Raw genomic sequence first — 18,651 nt, forward strand, 5'->3', positions numbered from 1 at the left:
TGGTGGTTAAAATATTTTATTTTTTATATAATAGAACATACTGCTGTTTACTTTAAATCACTTTAGAGTAAAGGCACACATTGTTAAAAATACTTCAAATTTACATCACATGTACAAATGCGTAAGACAGATGTACATGTCACCAAAAAAATACAATATGGCTTCATAAGGTTGAGGTGGGGCTGGGACAATTCAACATATATTTAAATTTTACAGGATGTGGTCAACACTGAAATGGCTGACTAGAGCAGAAAAGAATAGACTTAAACATTGATTATGTTTTATAAGCAGTACAACACATTGAATATACAACACCGAGAATTTGTGTATGGATTCATAGAATTGTTAGTTCTGCAAATTCATCACTTTCCAGTGCCACTGAATAAACAGTGCATGCATATGATCTGCCAATTTGCAACAGTGGGAGGATAAATTGCAAATTCTCCGTCTACAAATAGATTTCTTGAAGAATCTGCTGATATGATTTGTAAAGAAAAAAATTGAAACAATAAAGGTACTGACTGGAAAGAATAACTGAATAACAAACAGATGACTTAGATGGTAATCACTTCTGGCTAAAAAGCATAAAACATTAAGTCTGCAAGAATGCTCCATGACAACCATTTAGCATTAGTCCCACCCAAGTTTAAGGCTCCTATCTAAAATTTACCTCAAATTTGTCTTCCTTCGTGTAAAAGTACCTGAGCACAGATATCAAAGATCTACAGAACTTTAACAATATCTGCAGATACTTTAGAAATCTGTAGATAACTTAAAGCAAAAACATCAATATATTGAATTCTACCAGCTAAATATTCTCAAAAAACCCAACCAACAGAACAACATTTTGGTATGTCAGTAAAGCCAGGAGAAGAGTGAGCTTAAGCTTTTGCTTTCATCTTTTAAAAATGTACATAAAATGTAATAGAATTATTCAAATAGGACTAGTTAATTGTAAACAATACACTAAATGTTTTTTAAAAACAGGAATCAAAATTCAGGCAGTCATTCTACTCTTCTATAAATTGTTTACAAATGCTGCTTTTCCTCTTGCAAGAGATGGCTGGTGGTTTCTTAAGCACTGGTAGAAAATTAAAGGACCTGCTCCCACTGTATTCTGTATTACCATTTACACTTTGTGTCCAAGAAGTGTGAATTGCTTGTCATTCTCATTTGCTAAGGTTTATTCCTGTTTATTCACTGCACAACTGTAAGGCCCAGACCCAGAAAAGCACCTAGAATTATCTTAAGAGCTCTAAAAAATGAGATTAGATTTAGCAAGTGTAAAGATAAACATGCACTTTAATAATTTGCTGCACTGGAACTCATAAAATTTTCAAAGTGCAAGGCAGAAAAGCATCAGGTTGCATGGACAGACCAGCTCCTAGCAAAGTCAATGCCATCACAGAGAGGAATATCAGACCCTTAATTTTAAAAGTTCAAAAAGAGACAACACTGCACAGAAGATACAGGTACACACTTTCAGCAAACAGAAGACTGTACAGGACCATTCCCAACAGCAGGCTTTGGAAATACACCCTAGTGAAAGTGGTTTGCTTATTTTATTGAATCAACTCAAAACAACAGAGAAACACAAAACATCACCTTTTCTTCCTCCTGCCTTACACACTGGTTCCCGTCTTTCATTCCCAAAAGAAATTAATACAGATTAAAAACCTCACTTCAAGCAATGAGCAGCTGTATATTGGCCTCAGGAGCAAATGGGACTTCCATTCTAATACATCAGGTTAAAACTTTGATATGAGTGTTATCTGTATTGTTGAACTGGGACTAGCTGATTGCAGAGGGCATTTTACAATCACTGACAATCCTGTATAAAGGGAGGGTACAAAAAATTACTATGAAACATGAATTTAGAATTTAAGAAAAAAAACCGAAATAGATTGATGATGGATGATTGTTCTGGATAATTAAGAAAGAAAACAACAGCAGTCTGTAGTACCCATAATTCTATGTATAAATAGCAGGTAATCCAAATAAAATGATACAGCCAGTTTGAAAAACTAAATTGAATATTGCTTTTTTGTTAAATAGATTAAAATATTCATCCACTGAGAAATTACATTGATCAATAAAATGTTTTGATGTATCAAAAATGAGGGGCGGGTACTATCAATTCCAGACTTCATATCCCAAATATGAAAGGTTGGAGAAACAAAAGTAAATTGTACAGTAGTTCTAGTCTCTTAAATTTACAATACTGAATCCAGCAGGATTTGGCTAAGTAATACAGTTTAAATAAGCTAATCTAAAGGAACAGAGTGTCCTGTAAACATCTGACACAAACCACATTGCATTCTGATGGGGGGCCTATTCCTTCTCTATGCAGAAGAAAGACACTTCAACTGGCGGTGGTAACAAGGGTTGCAATCTAAAGGCAATGTTCCTGTTCTTCAGTAAGGCTTGTAAAAAACTTGAGCAGTGTACGTATGACAGCCTGTACAACTCTGAAATTTCTGGAAAGCTCTTGAATTTAAAAAAAAAGCCTAAATGTTTTACATATAAAACACACATTGAGAAGATGTCCTTTTAAATTATGTGTAAAAGTGTCTGGCACCAGAAACAACCACTTGGTATTATACCTAAGGAAAAAATAGCAAAGAATCACTCAAGACAAGTGTCCCTGAACTTCGGCGGAGATGCAGCCGATTAGGTTACTTGGTGTTGTCCTGTTCCTCTGAAAAAGAAGTCATGAACACACACTTTTTAAGCTGCCTGTACTACATCATCAGTAATATATATATATATTATATATACAGTATGCATATATAATATATATATCTGCATACACATTTCTTTTACCTCAATCTGGAATCATCTGGTTTCATGCAACCCACTTACCAGGAATCAAGACTATTAATTAGGTCATAGCTGGTGTAACTTTAATATCAAATCTTTTACTACATAGTGATTGAGCATCAATCAGCTCTGACTAGAATCCACATCTTCTTTCAGTCCAGTTCACATGTTGCCTCTATCACCCCTTTTTTCAGCCACCTTCTTCACCCAGAGTGCCTCCACTGGATGTTCAGTGCTGAGGCAGCTCTGTCAACCTCTGAAGATAGCTCTGTGCTGCTGGCATGGAGAGAACAAACTGAACTGTCCTGTGACCTATTCGGTAGCAGCCATATCCCAGCAGTCCAAAAACTGTTGCTTTTAAGACAAATTTGAAAATCTTACTTGAAGCTGATGGGGGAGGCACACTGAAACAAAAGATAAAAAACAATATTAGTATCTGCATAGCTAGAAACAGTAGGCATTTTCCAGTAAAAAAAAAAAAGGATCTTTTCTCTCTTCGCCTTTGTAGTGCAGGAAGTTTTCTGGTAATAGATGCATTATGAATGAACAATGTATTCTTTCATCGTCAAGGGCTACCTATAAATAACAACAACAATAAAAAGAATAAATAATAATAAAGCTTTTACTCCTTATGCCTGATGTCACTCTTAATGGCTAGGAACCTTCACCTGTCCACCACCCTACCAAAATAACTAAGTCAATATCCAGATTTGCGAAGAATATTGGAAGTGAATTATTGCTTGCTGAACTGTGTGTAACATCACTGTGCATATTTCTCCACTGAGACAAAACTCAGGAGAAACATGGGACACAGTCTTAAGTCCAACACTTGTACAGTCAACTCACTGTAATTCAGGGTAATGGAGAAAAACAGAGCTTGGATATTCTGGATAATGTGGGTCAGAACCTGGTCAGGTCTGTGCAGCCAGAAGGACAGGAGCTAGGCTGGCCCCTGAATAGATTTGGAGTAGTGTTCCAGCCAGGCATTCCCCTGGATGCTACAGCTACTAGCGTGAGCATGGGGAGGGTGAGCCTCTGCAGTGCTCCTGGCTTATGGAGCTCTGCAGAGACTGTGTGGATGAATCACAGAGGCTTCACTTGAAGCTGTGTCCAGTCTGGCAGGTACTGCTGGCTTTGAAATCTTCACATTGCTGCTTGGAAGTCTCTGCACTAGCCCCCTGGAACCAGGAGAGCAGAGGACAACAGGCACACCAGGTCTACTGCTGCCTTCAAGCAGTCTCACTATTAGCATATGAAGCAAACAGTTCATGTTACCTTCACAGTAAAGTTGGCTTTGAGAGCACTGCCAAATGCACACGTAGCCCTGCACCCTCACTGACAGGCCCTGCAGCAGCTCAGTTGGCCCTGCACCCACAGCAACCCTCCCTGCAACATATAATCTCATAGGCAACTCAGAGGTCTCTGTATGTTGTTTCAAAGCCACAAGTTACCATTTATTTATATCTAGAAAATGTTTCTAATGTATTCAGAAGCAATCAGTTACAACAGTGCAAAAACATTATGAGCACTCTCAAAACCAGGTTAGATGTGCTGAGATGAGGATACAACTACATTGAGTTTAGATCTTTGTGCTCAAACTAAAAAAAAGTTATTACCAGTAAGAGTTTGCATGTTAAGGCAACATACAGGAAGAGTTTTAAAAAAGCATAGGTATTGATCAAAGGACGGCATGAAGGGATGGATCTCTTTACACCTTCTTACATGCTCCTCTACCTGTTCTTTCTCAACTCTAATCCCTCACCACAATTTCAAAAAATCCATTAGTTACAATTGGTTAGAGCATGGTGCTAGTTAATGCCAAGGTCATTCATTTAATGTACAGGCCATTCATTTAAGAGTTGAACTCACTAATCCTTGTGGGTTGCTTCCAAGTCAGAATATTCTGTTGGTCTGAGCCAGGTTCAATGCATGAACTTAAACATTAGAAAAGTATGAGAAATGCATATGTTTTATCTAGAAAATTTCCAGTTTCACTCTGCAACTTGTAAAATCTAACTAAATACCTGTAGAAAGGCTTGAAAACATTTCAGTTTAGAGAGGTAGCAACAAGCACTAGACACACAGAAGAAAGCCCTAACTCTACACCACACCACAGTGGAACAGCATAAAGGGTAAAAACAGTGTAACAAGAAATAAGTCTCAAGTATAATAATTTTATGAATGTCATTTGCTTCGTATTATTTTAGAAAATCAAGTTAATGTGATATTAGTGTCTTGTTAAATTACATTAGTAACTCTTCTGCTCAGTTATGGCACTGGCATGATAAAGACAATCAAGCCAGAGCTTAAATTTCAGTGAAAAAGATCATCTATGCAAACTTGAAGACGTAACTGGGCTTCGGGCTGTTAGTTCTGTAACATCAATGACACAACCAATAGCAGCCACACAACTACACGGATCTGCAAAATTCCATTTTACAGGTTATTTGTGAGGGTGCAGAGGAACGTGGACATCAAGTTTGTGACTCTGTGTGAGGCTTAGTCTTCAAAGAGACTTACAAATGGCTAGGCTGAGCTTCTGTACATTCATTGCATTCTTGGATCCAGACACCAAAAGTCTCTCCAAATCATATTTCTGACACCTAAATACACCACTTAGACAGGTCACAGTTTTCTATTTTCAGACTCCGAAGAGGTGGATGAGGTGTTTACACAAACACAGTAAATAGATGTAGTAAGATAAATTGTCAGTATGTGAAAGGCTCTATTATCCTAAAGCACCACAGACCAATACTATCGGGTCATATTATAATCACTTCTGTATTTCTAAAGTTCTGACCTTTGTGGCTTTATAGGATATACAGTCTGAACATTTTTGTTCTTCAATTATGTCTTTTACAAAGCACGTACATCTATTTTAATAGGTACTTTGGAGCCAGAGTTCACCAGAGACATGGCTTAAATCAGCCCATACTTAGTTATATATACATTAAAACAAGAAATTACACATACATTTAAAAATAGGCTACAGGCAACTGTGACACTAAGCTTGCCAGAGCCAGCAGTGTCCTGACAAAACAAAAGCTTTAAATCCAATAATTTATATTTACCTAAGGTAGACTGGAAGCCTGGTTTTGTTTTCATTATCATCTACATCCCTCATTTGAATTCTCATTTTAAAAGACTTAAATGAAGACCAATTAATTTTCTTTCTAGACAACGACATGTTCATCTCCACTTCTCTCCATATTCAACTATTTACTTTTTTTCCTTTGATATTTCTCTTTCTTTTGCTGTAAGCACAGTCTGCAAGCATTGCACAGCAAGTCAGTGAGCTGACAAGGGTAGGGATGACAACAGTGATGTTTCTTCAAGCTGTGAAGAGCAACCAAAAAAACTCCAAAGAAACGAGCCACTGCTGTTTTTTAGCAAGAGAAGCTGTTACATCAACATGAACAAAAGGACAACTATTACCTCATTATTTCCTGGATCTTCAAGTCAGAATTCCAGTTCTTCTCAATTCCAGGTACATGACCCATGCCAACAACACCAACTACAACAGCTGGGATGTATTTTCTAGGTTCATCTGAGAAAGAGAGATGGAGAGAAAGGAACACATCCATAAAAGAACTAATTTCAAGCTAGAAATAAATAGGCAATGTGTGAGATTACAAAACTGATTTTTCCAAGACACAGGGACTCTTACTAACAGATACTGAAACCCTGTTACATACTCATGTCACCTACTGCCTCTTCATTGAAAGTCTGAAAAAATCAGCAGTTTTTGGATTTTCAGGAATCATTTGGTTTTTAAACAGACATGATCAGTGCTCATAATACTCCAGTCTCAGGGTGAAAGGCTCAGCACATGCAAGCTAAATTATTTTCTTTCCTTCTCTGTGTAGGTCATGTTTCTGTACTGCTTATCAGGAACATCCTTGGTCTTTGCTGTCTCCTGGACAAAGAGCTTTCTCCACCACTTAGGACAGTGGCAGCCGGCACATCCAAATTGTGACAAGGCCTGAGCTAAGCATTGGAGAACAATGCTCGAGTCTGTGAAGTTTACTGTTACAGACCAGGCCTCAGGAATAGCAAAACCCAGACCATTAACATGCAGCAGTTGGCCAGTCCCCATACACCACTGCAACACCCACCAGTTCTCACCCTCACCTTCCAGCTACCACACAAATTTCACTCAGTGGAGATCAAAATGTTTTTCCTGAAAGTTTTACCCACTAAAAAATAGCACCATACCACAATAAAAATAATTCACAGAAAACTTTCTAAGTAGTAACAATCAGGCTGCTTTCCTATGGAGAAAATTATGTATGTATGAATGGCTAGACTTTGCAAACAAAGATTTGGGAAGGTCTCTCCCCACGTGGGTGTGCCCTTCCAGCCTGTGCAGTGGATTTTTTAGGTGAGGCACAGCGTGCGCAGAACTGGCCTCACCATTTAAGTCCTAAGGTCCATCTGCCATGGCCGAGCAAGCTTGGACAGTGACAGTGAAGTCCTTGGGACTGTCACAGCACACGGTACTAATGGGGGCTGACCCTGCTGAGCATCCGAGATCTGACGGGATGGGATGGCAGGGAGGCATTGAACTGCCAGGGGACAGTCCCTACTGAGATTTGAACTCAGGACTTTGGGATTCAGTGTCCAGAGTCCTCTCCTTTACACCACAGGATCGCTCCCAGAGAAAATTATACATAATATGTTAAGTTCCACTGTCTTGCTTTAAATTGATTTTTTCAGAAAAAAAATTAAAAATGTGAAGAGCAGTCCCGCTCAAAATGACATAAAACTGTAGAAACACTAGAACTATTATACATATTTACCAATTTGTTTCTTTGGACTTGCCTTTTCTAAGTCTATTCCAGGGTTGCTCTAAATCAGAACTGCAACTACAACAGAAGTTCTGCACTGAAGTGATGACGAACAGTATCTTCTTAAGCTATTAAATGAGAGGTAACATATACCTCAATATGCTTATCTATAGGAAGGGCATGCCCACCACACATGGCAGCAGAATACTTCCAAAGGTTAGAGAAATGCAACTACTTTCTATGCCTATACTTTGCTGAAACATGCAGTGTCACACGTTTCCTATTGCCACATTATCAGGGTTCCTAGCAGCCCAATCTGTATAAGAGAAGTATGAAGAGCACTGAAATCAGAGATAATTTAGCAAGAAATGAGTTACTGAGCAGCTAGTGATGATAATGAATTTGGTGAGATAACGGGGGAGAGGTGGGATAAACAACTGTCCCATGCTGTGCTGTCATAGTGGATCCCTGCCATTTGAAAAAGCTGTCAGACTAGTTAGTATTTTCCTGTTCTAAATAGCACAAGGGGAAAGGAATCATAATTTAGAGTCTACTGCTCTAGATGGTTTAACTTTTTAAGCACTGCATCTTATGTGACACCTGTCATTCATGAATAGAACATCCCGGATTTCCTGAAAACTGAACTTTGGACTGGTACACAGAGAACACCTTTCTGGTTAAGATATCTGCTTTGAAATAATTACTTTCTGAAGCTCGAGGTAGTTCTATCTGCTTTGCTGCTTGTTTCAGCATGTACGTCAAGTAAACATCTCGTTCTGAGACAATAGTTCGATGAAGATCAGGGAATTCTCCAATCATTTCTGCCATCATCTGCTCCAGTAAATCCTTCTGTTTGCATTTCTCCACATCATCTTTACTGAAAGAAAAGTAAAGTTTTCTCAGTATGTTATGCTTTTAAAGGGCAACACATACAAACCAATGAATAAAAACAATTGGGCATTATACACATTATTCACCTAAACATGTTCTACAGTTCTCCTCCCCCAGTTCTCCTTTCCAAAAAGAAAACAATCTCCATAAACCTGTAAAACTGGGTACCTAACAATGCCTCTACAATGAAGCAAAAGGAAAAAACGAAAGGTCACTTGCCTTTAGCCAGTTCAACTAGATTTTCCCCTTCCCACTTTAAAAGCTGACAACTCAACTCAGCAAAACCACTAGGGCTTCAAAGGCAACACTTTATCATGGTGCCCCACTCTCAGTGTTTATTAGTGAGCTTAGAGAGCCAACACACAGCACTCCCGAGGACGCCTATCACTGAACACACTTAAGGAACAAAAAAAGCACACCATAAGGCAGTCTGAGGGGGTGGAAAGAGATCTGCAGGTTCCTAGTGTCAATCACAGGTCTTCAGCAGGGAAGTCAAAGTTATAAGTCAATTCCCTGAACAGAATAGAAAATGGGCAGGAAATGAAAACCAACAACTACAGGAGTAAATGTAATGAACTTAATTTCTGTTGGTGGTGTAAACCCTTCTGTTCGCACCTGTAGCTGTGGTATGCTCATAGCTTGTGGCAGCAGAATTATCTGGCTTTGCGTGTCTACTGAAGAATTATGTCAAACATATTTCCTTTAGTTTCTAAGATGAAAAGGACACTACAGATGTCAACAGGGCAACCAAAAGGAGAAATGCATTGTTAGCTTTCAACAGATCACAGAAACATCATACTGAAAAAAATTGATGTTGAAATTATTACTCAATTTTCCATAGAATCTCATGTTGATGTCTGGGTGCACAGTATTCCTGCCCTTACCCACTCCCCCAGTAATTTCCCAATTATAATACCTTTCCCTTTCAACCTCTATCCATGTTACATTTAAAAATCAATTGTATGACAACAACTGAGATGTTATAGCCAAGCTTCAGGGGGAAGCTGGGATGCATATACCATAATTATCTTAATATTGCAGGTGAAAACCAGAATAGTCTTAGGATGGACAAAGAATGGCAGAAAATGCACTAGAATATATATCCTCTGATGCCACCCAAAAGCCTCACCTGGTATTAGACCAGCAGTACTAAAAAAACTGAAAGATAGTAAGAAAACTTAGGTCATGCATGAACTATATTCTTAATGGCTTGCAGGAGGGTCAAACTCATTTTAGAGATTAATCTAACAGCAAGTATTTACAGGAAATGACAATAAAGTACATGTTAGAACTGCAAAACAGGTTTGAATGACACAACTACAGTTTAGCCCTGGTCCAACTTTAAAAGCCTGTAAAAAATGCCATATATCATTGCATGAGCTGTGCAGAGTTCCACTCACAGGGTATGAGAGAGGCACTGAGATTCAGGGACTGAGTGCACAGGGAATCCATTTCTGGGACTTCTCCCACCACTGCAAGTCTGGCAGGAGCAGACTGAATTTAGGAGGGCAGCTGTGCATATGTACTCGGCCAGTTCAAGCAAGTTATCACAATCTACTTGTGGGAAAAGCACGAAAACCTGGCACAGGGATGTCCTGAAGGGCAGGGGAAACCACACTGAGCAATAGAATAGCTGTCTAAGAAATATTAACAAAAGGCAAAAGTTCCGAACAATGTGCCTTTATAAAGGCCATAATCATTTGAAGTCTGTGGACAACATGTGGACTCAAAATTTTGTCCTGTTTCAAAAATCTGCCCAGACAGTAGTTTCAGTTCTCAAGCTGCCCTGATCCAGTTGTGAACCAGCATGAAAGCCCCAAGATACGTGGAAATCTTAAGGACGTATAAATTATTGTATTGAGATATTTACAATATCCACATACATAGTGTGAGAAATTTTATTTTCTGCATTTAAAAAAAAAAAAAGTTTTTTTTAAGTACACTAGGAATTCTCCAGCACCAAACCTTTGACTTCACCTGGAAGTAATGCATCAAAAGACAATTAAAGAAAGAGCCAGAACAAGATCAGAAAGGGAGCTTTCTTTTCAAAAAACCCTATTATTGCAAGGTAGTTTGTGTATTTATCCTTCCTGCAAACTTCAAATTTCATTGCATCAGGCTGGGTACCCTCATACCGAAGGCAAACTGAAGAACTGAACAATTCACCCAATAAAAACATGGAATGCTTACTCATACCTTATTGGGTCAGATAAGAAGCAAAGGCCCCAGCCAAGCTTGACTTTTTGCCAGAAGGAAAGTGCAGCAATTGCTCTCTTAAATGTAACAGGGATGGGTCGGTCACCAAGATGGAATTTACAGAAAGGTACTTTACTGGCCTGAAAGAGAAGATACAAATCACTAGCCAACATTTCACACTGCAGCACAGCACATCCTTACTAATGGAATGTTAACGTTTTATTGCGTTACAGAAGGTACCTTAAAAAAGAAGAAGTAGTGACATACTTTAACAGAAAAAAAATATTGTGGTTTTGGAGTAAGCAAAATTTACAAAATACTACTTCATAAAGGAATAAATCAGCTACACAACATAGTAGGTATTACAGATAAAAATATTAAGTTGTAATGGCATACTGTTTAGGTTACTTTTACTGAAGCAGAAAGCTTCTGCTTATTACTATATAAAGTGAGCAGTGAGGCTCAGTATCTGTCTAGGTCTGAATAAAGTCTGAGATGAAACAACTGTGATCATTTTGCTTTTACCTAGGATTTCTCAGGATTATTACTCTTTCAACTTGCTATGGTAAAATATATTCAAGAAGGAGTTTATGACACAAGAACTGATAGATACCACATGACAGTGGCAGTTACATACATGGAAAATGTTGTGTTCCACTACTCCCAGACAAAAAAAAAAAGACATTGTGATACACAGCTTAGTTTCAGGTATCACAGACGGCAACACTACAAAAGGGAGTGTTAAAAGACCAGATAGGGGTAACAGACCAGTCAGATATTTCACTCCCCCAGTCTTTCTAGATGAATGTGTTAGATCTCATTAATCCTCCAGAGTTGGTTTTCACAGCCAGAAATCCTGACACCACCAACAGCAGTGGGACCATGATTGACACTCAGAATTCAAAATAACTATTCAAAAGAAACTAAGTTATTAATGAAAACAAATGCCTTTTTAGAGTTGCTTTTGTACCACTTATGGCTACAAACCTTTGTACCTTTGAGTACACTTTGAAGCTGAAAATGACTCTTACTCTTTCACTGGCTTCAGTAGAGGTATGGCCAGAGTGCTCTTATGAGTCAGTAACAAAATGGTTTTATTTAGTTCAACTCTGGGAGCAAAGGCACAGTAATCTGACTTCAGAAAAGCCATTTCAAGTTCTCACCTCTTTGAAAGCCTCCCTGAATTCTCCTCCTGGGGCCATTCCCAGCTGTTCTGTGATGTGAGCAGAAACCTTCAGGAGCAGCATTTGCATCAATCCAGACATGACTCCATTCTGGCAGAAGAGGGATAAAAACATTAAAAAATATTAATAAGCAGTGTGGATTTCTAAGAATGCACTATTCAGAGTAATGAAAAAAATTATTTTAATGAAGAAACAGCACTGAAGCTATCTTTGGAGCCAATTCACTAATCAATACAACTTGTATTTCAGTTTTATCAGTCTACCACACTGTGTAGCCAAAGTAGTCTCACTTTAAACAAGAATGTACAGCACAGTTAAGAAAAAAAAGGAGGGCAGCCAGACTTTTTTCAGTCTATATTTACTCTGCCTGCTTCACGGAAGTGTCTGAATAACTCATCTGGAAAAAAAAAAGGAACCATAAGAGTATATTGCACTGAATGTGCAGTAAACACCACATCATACAGATACTAAAGTGAGTAGCCTGTGGTCTCATCATAGACACATCCATAATACTTGGAAAGCACCAGGGTGAGGACTGGTTAGGTTAATAGATGCAGAAACAGAATCTAGCGTTGTACAAGGAATTCCAACTTCAGTTAAAAGCAATGAAATGCAATTTTGCTGCTTAACATCTATGTAAATCATTATAAAAAGACAGTTTGAGTTTTTTTCCTAATTCACTAACTCAGGATGAAAGCTGCAAGCAGTTTGGACTTTTAGTGTAGCTTTTGGGCCTGAATCCACATTTCAATGAGAGGAGGCAACTAAAGCATAACTAAGCAACTTACCAACTGTTTTGTTTCTTACTAGAGAAAAATTAAGTCTCTAGCATGAGACAATTGGACTGTTCTTCCTGGTTTTCGTTATATAACCCATGCTTCTAGTGAATCAAAGGGGAAATGTTGGGTTACTTTTTTGGTTGAGACCACAGACAGAGAAGGATGTTCTTTAAAAGGCCCAATATCCAAATTTTATTTGCATTATCCTGGTGAAAAAGGAAACTAAGATTGAGCTGTAACAGTAAGAAGGATCCTTGTATTGTTCTCTAGCTTCGGAGCCAACACAGTCTGTGTTTCCTACTGTCTGCACACAAGATCAACTCAAGTCCTGGTAGGAAGAGGAAATTACAAGACAGACACAAATTGACACCACAAAGTCTAATGTTTTTCTTTTCATTGCCTTTTCCTTCTTAAAAGAGAAGCACAGCAAAAACTGTTGCATTAGCTTTGATATTAAATAATCCCCAAACTTCTGTGCCTGTTTACAAGGTCAGATGACCCTCAGCTATGCTGCTCTGGTTGTTATGAACATGCATTTTTTGGCTACACACATCAGAATAATCCACTTTACCTAAAACAAATAGATGAATACAGGAATTCATGCAATGTGCAAGTGTTTTGCAATGTTCTTTCCTTTGAACTGGCATAAATAAAGCAAACAGGAAAGACACATTATTGCCTAACTGTGAGTCAGAAAGCCTGCTGTGAAACACCCTGTGCACACACAGACACACAGAGGCATGACCAGCCTCAGCACTGCAGGTTCTTCTGCAAGGATGCAGATTATATTCCTATCTGGGGTGCAGTCCTACAAATTCCTCAATTACATCAATAAAACAATATTACCACAGACCCACAGTAACAATCTGTGAATTTCTTCATCCAACTAGATGCTGGAAACTCTTTTTACTATTGAGCACGTGCTGCCATTCTAATCCACTGTCCTGTCAACTTCATGCTGTTTCACCATGCCTAGCTTAAAATTACTTAAATACAAGTTTACTGGGTGAAAATGAAAAAGAAATAGGACAACACTTGTTCTGCACACACATCCCAGACATGTCAACATCAAGCTGCCAGAGTAGTTACAATCCCAGTTGATGGGAACACTGGTTTTGGTTGCAAGTTGATAAATTGCTCTGAGCAAAAACCTTTAATTCTCACTATAGGAATCATACCTGTTTTATAGCTTGTTGAAGTTTTTCCAGATTTATTTCTTTGGCTTCTTTTAGTAATGTCTTTTCATCCATCTTTAACATAGAAACTCTGTACTGGCAGAGTTCCACCACAACTACATCAGGCTGCACTTCTTGTATTGTCTGAAAAAAATGGATTTATTTACACTGCTTTAGAACAGAATAAAGAGAAATGCAGCCAATATCAATATTTTAATGAGAAAAGGGACTTAAATAGCACATTCCAACAATCACTTTCAATTAAAAATACCAGTGGAATAGTAAGAAAGACCTCCATAAATAGCTATGTATTGAGAAACATATTAAGGAAGATGACAGCAAAAGTGCCTTAGTTACTGAATGCTGTGGGATAGGAATATGGAGAACACATTGTGCTGGGGAGCAGAACAGGAAAGAAACACCTGATGTTAAACTTTTCCCATTCACAAAATTAATTTGATGATACTCTATGATTACTTGCAATTTGAGTTAGAATATACTCTAAGAACCACAATTGATGATTCAGGCACAAGATTTCTTCCCCTCTAGTTCCAGGGCAATAAAGCCACTCTAAACTGCAGACTTTGCATGAGGTACAGTAAGAAATAGTTCCTACTTGCACTAGGGCTTCACACCTTTGTATCTTGGGACAGCACAGTTTTACAGCCAAGTATTATACAGGCAACACAAGCTTCACTAGAGAGACTTCTACTGTCAACACTAGCACTTATCTGCATTTTTTTAAGGACAATTAAAAATACTTGAGATGGGAAAGCAACGTATTTTATCAAGAATTATTACTATACCATGTCTGCCTCTCATCCCACAGTGCTGTTAACCTTTCAACAGCCAACTAATAAAAAACAGAGCCTGAAGGTTACAGCACAGAACCAAGTCAGAAACCCGAACTTCGTTCTACTTAGACAACATTATAAACAAGCTGCTGAAGGGCTCACACTTAGCATTTACCTTTACTACATCCTTTTTGCTGCTGTCACTGAAGTGGGCTGTTCCAACCACATATACTTTAGAACCATCCTCAGTGTCAAGCTCAGTCACAGTGCTTGGCAAAGCAGGCTTTTTCTGCCTCTTCTTCAACTTCATCTCCAGGAGAATTTTAAATGCATCTGCATCAGCTATAAATGTAACAAGAAACAGAAAAGAAAAGCACACATGACATAAAGTGCAGGTAAGTAAAACAGAAAATAAAAATGTCGCCACTAAACAGCAGAGCAGAGCTAAAAGGCCATTGATTTACCACTGTAATCTTACATTCAATTCTGAGGCTACATCATTGAGAGTGCCATCACTGGAGAGGCTGCCTCCAAGCATGGGTCTCAGTCCAGGTTTGCTACCCTGTGGACACTGGGACAGGTTGTCCACGCAGTTCAGTAAGGGAAAGAGAGAAGCTGTGTGGCAGGTGAGGTGGACAGAGAAGCAAAGAATACTTAGAAAAGGTATACACTAAATTAGGAAAAAAAAAGAGCATTTTTAAAATTCTAGAGCAAAAGTGTTCCTTTTGGGATTTTTATCTATATAAAAGATAGCAACACATGTACACTGGTGTGAATATGTTGGCAGTCACATGCACACATTGGCACATATAGGATACCTACAGGACCAACCTCAGCCTTTTCTGTGATTCACATACCAGAGATTGGTACACAATTGAAAATTAAACCTCAAGAGGTATTGAGGTCAGGAAATCAATCATTCTTCCCTCGTTTCAACAACAAGCTATTTAAGATCACAACAGTACAATGTGAGTTAGCCCATCTATGACAAGCTTGTCATATGAAAACCAGGAGGATCTATCAGTCCTGTCACAGTTGCTTATTAAATGCCAGATAGCCTCATTAACTGAGGCAGAGAAGCTTCAACTCTACATCAATGGAAAACATTTGCTTTGAACGAGTCATCCTTGAGCTGTAGTGCATCTTAGAAAAAAAGTTATCAAGCAGGAAAGCAGAGTTTTGTTTCCAACCAACTCTCTTTCTCTGGCAAGCTGCTGTACAAGTTAGCAGAGGTCTCAAGTGGTCTCCAGAAGCCTGGAATAGGATCATAATCCCAGGGGAAAAACAAAAAGGTTAGTGAACAGTTTGCAGGCAGGATGTCAAAGATGCAGATAAATTAGTCTCCTACCACACATTCACTTCATGTATCTGGTTTAACTGTGTGGTTCTGGCCCCACACCTCTCCCACAAATACTTATAATTATGACTTCATGTACAAAAACTCAAACCAAACCAAACAAAATACACACACACACAAAAAAGACAAAAAAAGCCCAACCAACTAAAAAAACCCCAAACTAAAAAAAACCAAACCCAAACCAAAAGCAACCTTCTTAGTCAGCATTTTAGCAGCCTATGACTTTATGGTGTGTTGCAATCAGCACTGCCTGGGCTAAGACAACAATGCTGCCAAAACAGATGATGATGCTAAGGAGAAGGTAGGGAAAACATGACTGAAAAAGGAAGAAGAGGTAGAGCTGTTGCATTTGTAGCACTCTCAGTCACATAATTGTAAAAGCAGACATAGTGGATCAAACAAAATCCACCTAAGCAAATATTCTGCCTCCCACAATGATCAAAAGTGGATGTCTAAGGGAGAACAGAATAAATGGGGAAGTGTGCACAATACCTGCCCCACATATTCTTCTAGCCTAAAGACAGTTAAGGTTCAGATTCCCCCACTAGAAAGCAGTTTTGACGTATTTGGTAACCCTTGAAGGAAGTCTTTCGTATTTATTTTTTAAGCCTTTCCCTCATACGTAAACTCAGAACTGGACTGAATAATGTTTCATGTTAAGAAAACCTGCTGTAACGGTGTGGTATCAGATGTTATAATTTAAGGACATAATCAAGAAAAACATTCTCAGGAGCAGCCATAGTTTCTATTAAACCAACTTCTATATCTGGATTAAAAAGCAACATAAAAAATTAATCTGAATCTTTAGGTCTGAGTACATTTCCCATAGCTTTAGTCAAGACCCTGTTTGCTCCCATGACAGCTGAGATCCCTAGGGATTATTCAGCAACTTCAGCTTTATAGTAATGTTGCTGTTACTAATTTGCCCTAAGGTGGTTCAGCGCCTGTTGTTTGCCAGAAAGCACAATCTGAACGTTCCTATTGTTATAAATGAGCACTGTACATTAATATCACAACAGTATGTCAATACACATAAAGTAAATCCTAAGAAGCCTTTGTGTTCTCCTCCTGAGAAAGAAATGGCTATCATTATTTGATCCTCACCAATGGGAGGGAAGGATCAATACACTTCCTGGGCTCCACAAGAGAGTTTTGGTTGGAGTACTTCTATTCCCATATCCCGCAGGCTTGGCCTTCATATCCAAACATTATCATGCTAGCATGGCCAAAGCATTCCATTTGTGACTAAGGGACATCCTATCACTAGATGCCAGACTGCTGAAGCAAACACATACTTATACACCAGTGGCTTAGAAAGCAATGGCTGAGCTTAAAACAGTATCTGAGTGTATCTATTAAATCTAAAAATACTTACTTTTGAAAGTATGGGATCAGCAATCTGACAATTGATATGTCATTACTCTTTGTAAATTTGATTTACACAACCAGGCCTTGAAACAAATCATGAACAGATTAAGGCAGGTATGACCTCATTCACATCTCCCTTTCAAGCCAACAGCCACATGCCTACTAGGCAAGGAAAAGTTAAGCACATCCAGTTTAATACACTTCCAAATGATACACCCTCCCCAGTCAAACCAGAAACATACAGATATTCTGCGATACACTTGAAGTTTCCTTTGGGCCATCTTCTGGTGCATCAGAGGAGGACATTGGATCTGCAGCAGCCTGTATGAAACAAATTCAAAAGGAGGCTGGGAATTATAATGAAATGTTTTAATCCATCTTTCTCTTTGTGAGTTTGCTCAATTTGAACCTACAGATAATATTCAAACAATCAAATAATTTAAGCAGTGTCACAGTTCAAAACGTCTGTGGTTTTACAACTATTTTTTCCTAGCTCCATAAGTATGAGAAAGAACATATTAAATCTGCTTTGTGCCTATTATAAAAGATAGTATTTATACCTGATATGGAACTTTAAAATAAACTGGATTCTAGATAAAAAGAACAAATTTATCTCTAGTACTACTATGCTATTTTCTGTGTTGGAAACTAAAATGTGCACTGATTATTTTAATACCATGTGACTCAACTACCAGTCAGCACTAGTCTGTCAGGAGTCTGATAAAATTAATCAGTACTCACAAGACTAAACACATCCATCCTAGAAGAATCAGGCCAAGTATTTTATTTGTTGGACTAAGTGTAAGGCCATTATGCACACCCAATCTTATAAAGGTTACATGTGTGATGACTTAATATGATCAGAAATCAAAGTCAAAAAGATATCAGGCATCAGCACAGTTTTGCTCTCTAGAGAATCAGAAAGCAATTGAAAAGATTCCCAAAGACTGACTCCTAAATATTATCACTAGAATTATATGATGGGGGACTTTGGCTAACAAAACACTTCTTGTTTTTAATTAACAGGCAAGTTTTAAAACCACATAAAATTCAAACAATCCCAATCATTCAGCCAATGTCATCCAAGTCAGAGGGGCAGAGTTAGTGCAGAGTTAGAGCCTTAGAAAAAAGGGAAAGTTGGATCATAAATTATCTTTAGAGATATATCAATTCAAAGGTTAATCAAAATTGTTATTGGGAGAATTTGCAATTCCTGAACAACTTTATGTCAAAGAGTTAGAGACAGGATGCGAATCCATCATCATTCAAGTACTTTCCACATGAAAGGCAATATTAAGGA

At 38.2% G+C, this 18,651-nt stretch overlaps 1 protein-coding gene across 3 annotated transcripts in view; it reads right to left on the reverse strand.

Annotated features, from left to right (window-relative positions):
• The window catches only part of TRABD (TraB domain containing), a 32,299-nt gene continuing 13,648 nt past the window's right edge, over positions 1-18,651 (reverse strand). For 2 of the 3 annotated variants that reach the window (XM_071552548.1, XM_071552549.1), the window contains exons 3-10: positions 17,594-17,672; positions 14,802-14,968; positions 13,836-13,976; positions 11,858-11,968; positions 10,695-10,834; positions 8,312-8,484; positions 6,256-6,367; positions 1-3,224 (exon numbers count right to left, since the gene is read on the reverse strand). In XM_071552548.1, coding sequence (XP_071408649.1) covers positions 3,050-3,224; positions 6,256-6,367; positions 8,312-8,484; positions 10,695-10,834; positions 11,858-11,968; positions 13,836-13,976; positions 14,802-14,968; positions 17,594-17,672 — 1,098 coding nt within the window. In that variant the 3' untranslated portion in view covers positions 1-3,049. Of the gene's footprint in view, positions 3,225-6,255; positions 6,368-8,311; positions 8,485-10,694; positions 10,835-11,857; positions 11,969-13,835; positions 13,977-14,801; positions 14,969-15,104; positions 17,261-17,593; positions 17,673-18,651 lie in introns of those variants that run through there. The other variant, XM_071552550.1, reaches the window with a different exon arrangement.

This window comes from Pithys albifrons, chromosome 3 (genome assembly GCF_047495875.1).
Source record: "Pithys albifrons albifrons isolate INPA30051 chromosome 3, PitAlb_v1, whole genome shotgun sequence".
In the NCBI taxonomy this organism is placed as follows: domain Eukaryota; kingdom Metazoa; phylum Chordata; class Aves; order Passeriformes; family Thamnophilidae; genus Pithys; species Pithys albifrons.